Raw genomic sequence first — 6,000 nt, 5'->3', positions numbered from 1 at the left:
AAAAGTAGAAATGTATTCAAAGCATCACAGAAATGCACATCCAATTTTGTTTTTAATAAGAACCATAGATACAGATCAGAACTCTTCCCTATATGAAATAATTTACACACAGATGAATGCTCTATCACTATCTAAAATAATCACTAAATACAGTTAATCTTCAGAAATAAACAAGCAAAATGTTTTTTTTTCATTATCAAATATCAAAAACATGTAGATAATGTATGTTTTTAAAACAAATGGTACTCTAAATTATAGGGATAATTTCAGTGAATTCAGTCAATGTGCAACCTAAATCAACCAGGATTTTATTGTAGTACAACCATATTAAGAAACCAATGATCAGAAAATACAACTGTATGAATTAATTTATAACCCACAAAACTATTTTTCAGGCCTTAAGGTAAAATAGTTCCACAGTTTACAGGTAAAACCGAGGCAACAAAAATGCGTGCTTGTCTTCAATAGTACGTATTTTATGCAGAGGATGTAACATTTTGTTTGTAGACAGCATGGTATGCATTTCTCAGCAAGACATAAGGAAAACAAGATTCCAAAAGATCCATTGTCAGGAATGGGGATTCCTGCACAATCTGAAAAATTCCAAAAATGCATCAGAATTCAAGTTACTTAATGGGGATATTCATTAATAACTTGGGACCATAATTTTTATGCTGTTTTTATTAAAAAGATAGAAATTATTTTCCTTTTACTTAAAAAATCTGAAACATAAATGTCCTGCTGTGTATTCTATAAAAAAGTTAAATAAAATGCTACTTTTCAGTTAAATCAAGTAGTCAACAGAAACATATTAAGCATTTTCATCGTCCTCAACAATATATTAGACACAGCTTAGCTAAAAAGCAAAACCAACCATAAGACCAAATATAACTAAGTGGAAAGCTGTAAAGTCCTAGAGGAGTTAAAAAAGAAAGAAGGAAAAAGAATGATTAATGAAAGCCAGAGTAATCAGGAAAGAATACCTGAAAAACGATTTGAGCTACAGGAAGTGCTAAGTCACTGGGATAGACACACATCTCTTTAGGAAAGGGAAATTATTTTAAGTGAGAGAAAAGCTGTATGGTAGAAACAAGTATAGGTGGTTCATGGACACTGAATAAAAGGAATTAAGTGTACAGAATTCTAAAAAATTATATTGGATGGGTGGAATGGAGTAAGAATATAGAAAACTTGCAAAAATGGAAGAGAGTGTAAACTAATTTATGAGGAAAATATATGACCCAAATGTTTCTCAACAGGTTGACAGAAAGAACTATTCATAAAAGAATAATCTATAGGTAATACTCAACTTTCATTTTTTTAGTCTCTGATTATATTAGCATAATGGTAATATATGAGGGATGTGACTCAGTAATTTTTTGAAAGAGTGTGGGTTGTTGGGTGGAGTAAACACAAGGGATCAAAAATAGTACTTTCTGATCTTACTGCTATTCAATAACTAAAATGCCAAGGAACGATCAGGAATGACAAACTTTTTTGTTATTAATAAAACAAAAAAAATAAACCTTACCATATCTAGCAGTAGATAAACAGATTCTCTATTTCTTGTTGTAGTTTTATCTGTCTCCTGGCCAATTTTCAAAAGACTGGAGGATGCAAGCTTAAAAATACACATACATTTTAAGTACATTTTTGTTTTTTTAATGAAATGTTCATCAGCTACTTATTTTCAGTATTCTTCAACTTCCAACATATTTGAATTATTCAATATTATACATAACAAGCAGTTAAGATGTACTTTATATTCAAACAATAATTTACAGAGCAATTAATGTACACACAGACATAAATATAATAAATATAATAAAATATTCTTATTGGTCTTTAAATATGACTTTTCAAGAAGTCTTTACTTTAAATGATTCAAATTATTTTATCTCTTCCCAATATGTGTGTTAACTATATTTTTTAGTTTCCAAGTAATAAAAAAACTTCACACAAAGTTCAAATTAATGAGAACATTATGAGATTAGAACATTAAGCCTTGAATAAGGAAATGCTAATTTTAAAAAATAATTAAATCCTAACATTGTTTTCCTTGAAATACTAGTTTATCCTCAAGTCTGTACTATAATTTGCTTTACAAATTAAAAAAAAAATTATTTTTAAAAAAGCTAACTAGATTTAAGCAAATATTCTAGAGTTCATTTTACACGGTGTATCTTTTCTTTAAATAAAATATGGAAAACTGGTGTGTTGATAAAAGAATTATGCTGACAGAAAAACAAAGTCACACTTCTGAGGCTATATTTAGCACTGCTCTTATTTTTACTATTAAGTTTGTACAATTAGTACTCTTCCTTCAAATACAGGAATAAACCAGTAAAACATATCTTTTGAGAGACAGTATTCTCTTTTTGCCTCAATTATCCCTTGCTTTTTATTTTCCGTCTTCAAAACCCTTGGCAAATTTAGAGGTTCATCAAAACATCAGCTGAAAGAAAAAGGTCCTACTGCAGAGCTTTAGAAATGAGGAAGAGATTCTGAGTCCAAGGGAAAAATGTTACTTAAACTGACTGTTCTTTGTTTTAACAGTCTAATTCACCTGTTCCTCCTTCAAAAAATAAATGAAATTAATCAAACAGAATGAAATTCCTGTGCCTAAGAAAGAATACCATACGAGGCATATGTCATTAGAGGATAGTAAATAAAACATAAAAATAAAAAAAATTTAATCATTACATCTGGTAGTCATGATTTTTAATCATCTTGAAAAATGTCATTAGTTTTGCTACTTGATGACACATACCGCCAGAAATTCTTTAAGTCGGTCTTCAATGCTTCCTTTGTGAATTGTAAACAAAGCTGCTGCAATCTGGTTGATGGCTTTGGCCAGGCAATGGATATTGTTGCAGTGCCCTGAGAAAGTGCAAATAGGTTTCTGTGCAACCCACAATATCAAATAATGCATAGGAAGCAAACTTTTAATGATCTCACAATCTACCTAAATAGTGACATGATTAAAAGCAGCCTTGGGGGCATGGCCTACATTGCTCTCCGTTCACTTTCATAAGCACTATAGCCAATCTGGGAGCTCTGGTAGTATAGTGGCTAAGACACTTGCCTGCTAACCAGACGGCTGGCGGTTCAAACCCACCAGCCACTCTTCGGAAGGAAGGTTGGGCAATCCTACTTCCGTAGTGATACTGCCTCGGAAACCCAAGGAGGGGTCGCTGTGAGTTGGGGCCGACTCGATGGCACATAACAACAACAACATAGCCAATCTACTAGAGTTGTAATTCTGTCCTTCTGCTTAAAAAATGTAGTAAGCCAGCAAGAAATTATCATGCCTACATTAAGTAATACTTTAAAAAAATCTCTAAATGAAATCATTCATAAATTTTATAATGTCTTGGAAACTTTTTTTTAAAATAGAAAAAGCTCTTAGCTATTTTACAAACATATTAAATCTTTAAAATAACTGTAAGAGTGATATATTCCCTCACCATCCTCTGCTGCACAAATATATTCAGGCACGCTCACACAAGCACATTTCAGGTTATCAGTTAGTTGAAATCAGAAAGAAAAATAGCTACCCAAGATCATACAACTACTAACTGGCAAAATAAGCCATGCTGTATTATAAAAGGACATCAATTACATGAAGAGAAAATTATCTACATATCAAACCCATTTTTTCATTGCCCAAACTATGTAAAACCACTATTACCTTCTATAGGCACTCTGATGGCATAGTGCCTAAGGCATTGGACTGCTAACCAGAAGGCTGGTAGTTTAAACCCACCAGCCATTCCTCAGAAGGAAGAATGGGCAATCTACTTCCATAGAGATAATACCTCAGAAACCCAAGGAGGGGTCACTATGAGTCAAATCGACTCAACAGCAGTGAGTTTGGTTTTTGTTTTGCTATTACCTTCTATAGCAGGGCTGTACTGAGACATCACATTACTAGCCAATGTTGGCAAAGAAACTGCCACAAAGACCATGAGGAGACAGGCAATTTTATATTCTTCTTCTGGGCTAATGTTTTCTAAGAGAGAAAAATTACGAATAAAACAAAGGTATTTTTTCAAGATTATGTAAGAGATGGTAATTTGAACTAGAGAGAAGGTACCAGTCATGAATGAAAATATCAAGCATTATCCTAAAGCTTTTAACATATAATCCTTGCTAAACTATTTAGTATAGAGTATACTCAAATTGTGGGCTATCTAAGCACTTTATTTCTTACCTGGTACCACCAAACTTCTACTTTTCCTATTCAACATCACAGATAAGAACTGAACATAAGAAATCAGCCAGAATATGCCTAAAAATTTGGCTGATTGTTACAAATGCAATGCTAGCAAATCAAGTAAGAGTGATAATACTATCTCATTGACTACAACAACATAGTTTATGAAAGAGGGTAAAAAAACATTAAATTAAAAAATAATAAATTTAGTCAAACACCATGCTACTGCAATAGGTAGGGCTATTTTAGTACCAGAAATAGATGAAATATTATTTACTTTGGAGACAAATTCAGAAATATCTAGAGCATTTTGGATACAACATTTCAAAAGGGTAGTTTAAAAAACTTATAAATGTTTAAATACAGAATAACATAGTCTCTTTATGCCTGAGTAGCCCTAGTCTAATTAAAACTGCAAAACCTTTGCTAGATGCCAATTTTTTGCTATCTACTGGATCATCTCCACAAGTATACAAATGCTGTTATTTCCAGCACACAAAAAAGCTTTTTTGCTAATTATTGTTAAAATATATATAAGAAAACATCTGACAATTCAATATTTTTCAGGTGTACAATTCAGTAATATCAATTACATTAATCATGTTGTGCATCTGTCACCATAAACAGGAACTCAGTGCTTCCTAAACAATGACTCCTGCTTTTCCCCTCCCTTCCACTGCTGACAATCACTAATAAACTTTGGTCTCTATACATTTGCCTACTCTTTTTATTTCATATATGTGAGATCATAAAACATTTGCCCTTTTGTTATTGACTTATTTCACTTTGCATGCATTTAAGGTTCATTCATGTTGTAGCATGTAACTTCATTTCTCTTTATGGCTAAGTAATATTCTATTGTCTGTATACACAGGTTTCCTTCACTAATCAAAAGTAGAGTTGTTTCAATGGAACCTTTTTAAAGCCAAAATGGTGTACAGTGAAGAAACAATTACCACTAATTTATAATGGGAAAAATTGAGTGTTCCCAGACCTAAAAACTAACCTATCAAATTATACCAAATAATACATAAAACCTAAAATAACATTAACATATAGTGTTCACAGACACAGTTCAAAGCTATAGCAGCTTGACGCTGAGATGCCAAGTGTAGCTCCCAGGAAAGGAGGTTGGCAACACCAGATACCACTCTCACTGCTCAGAAGTGCACTGCTTCTTCAGCCGCTGGCTGCAAAACAAACACTGAACAATAGTTTCACTTTTTTCATAAAAGCGAAAATCCTCTTTGGATTTCTTTTGATCAGCAAAAACAGATACTACTGTAGATCCTTCATAAAAGTGAAGTGGCATAAAGTAAACTTTCAAAAAGTGGAAGGTAACTGAAGCACATTTTGTTTGTGCACTCATCTATTGATGCATTTAGAGGGTTTCTACCTTTTGCCTGTTGTGAACGATCCTGTAACTGACATATATGTGTCTGTCTTTGTCACTGCTTTCAAGTCTCCTGCGTATATACCTAAGAGTGGGACTGGTGAATTATATGGTAATTCTGTTCAACTTTTTTTTTTTAACATTCTTATATATTTTATATAAATATCTTTTCCAGGTGTATCAATTTATTTTCTACTGGGAATCTCACAATAGCTCGAGGAGTGAGGCATTTTTTCTTTTTCCTTTTTATGAATGAAGAAACAAGCTTAGAAAGGCTGAGTGACTTGCCCAAAGCTTCAGGGCTTTGATGGAAAAGAAATGTTTCCCAGGTATGCTATGTCCATCAACCTTTTCCACACTAAACTGCTTTAATGTTTTTCAATTCTGATAA

At 32.5% G+C, this 6,000-nt stretch overlaps 1 protein-coding gene across 1 annotated transcript in view; it reads right to left on the bottom strand.

The window, feature by feature from the left end:
• Positions 1-476: 476 nt before the first annotated feature.
• NCKAP1 (NCK associated protein 1) overlaps positions 477-6,000 on the bottom strand; it is a 141,155-nt gene continuing 135,631 nt past the window's right edge. Inside the window, exons 29-32 of the mRNA XM_007934903.2 lie at positions 3,896-4,012; positions 2,771-2,880; positions 1,532-1,621; positions 477-593 (exon numbers count right to left, since the gene is read on the bottom strand). Coding sequence (XP_007933094.1) covers positions 477-593; positions 1,532-1,621; positions 2,771-2,880; positions 3,896-4,012 — 434 coding nt within the window. The remainder of the gene's footprint in view (positions 594-1,531; positions 1,622-2,770; positions 2,881-3,895; positions 4,013-6,000) is intronic.

The sequence above is a fragment of the Orycteropus afer genome, unplaced genomic scaffold (genome assembly GCF_000298275.1).
Source record: "Orycteropus afer afer isolate SDZICR_OR568_19922 unplaced genomic scaffold, OryAfe1.0 scaffold00001, whole genome shotgun sequence".
Taxonomy (NCBI): Eukaryota; Metazoa; Chordata; class Mammalia; order Tubulidentata; family Orycteropodidae; genus Orycteropus; species Orycteropus afer.
This window is presented reverse-complemented; position numbering and strand designations above follow the sequence as displayed.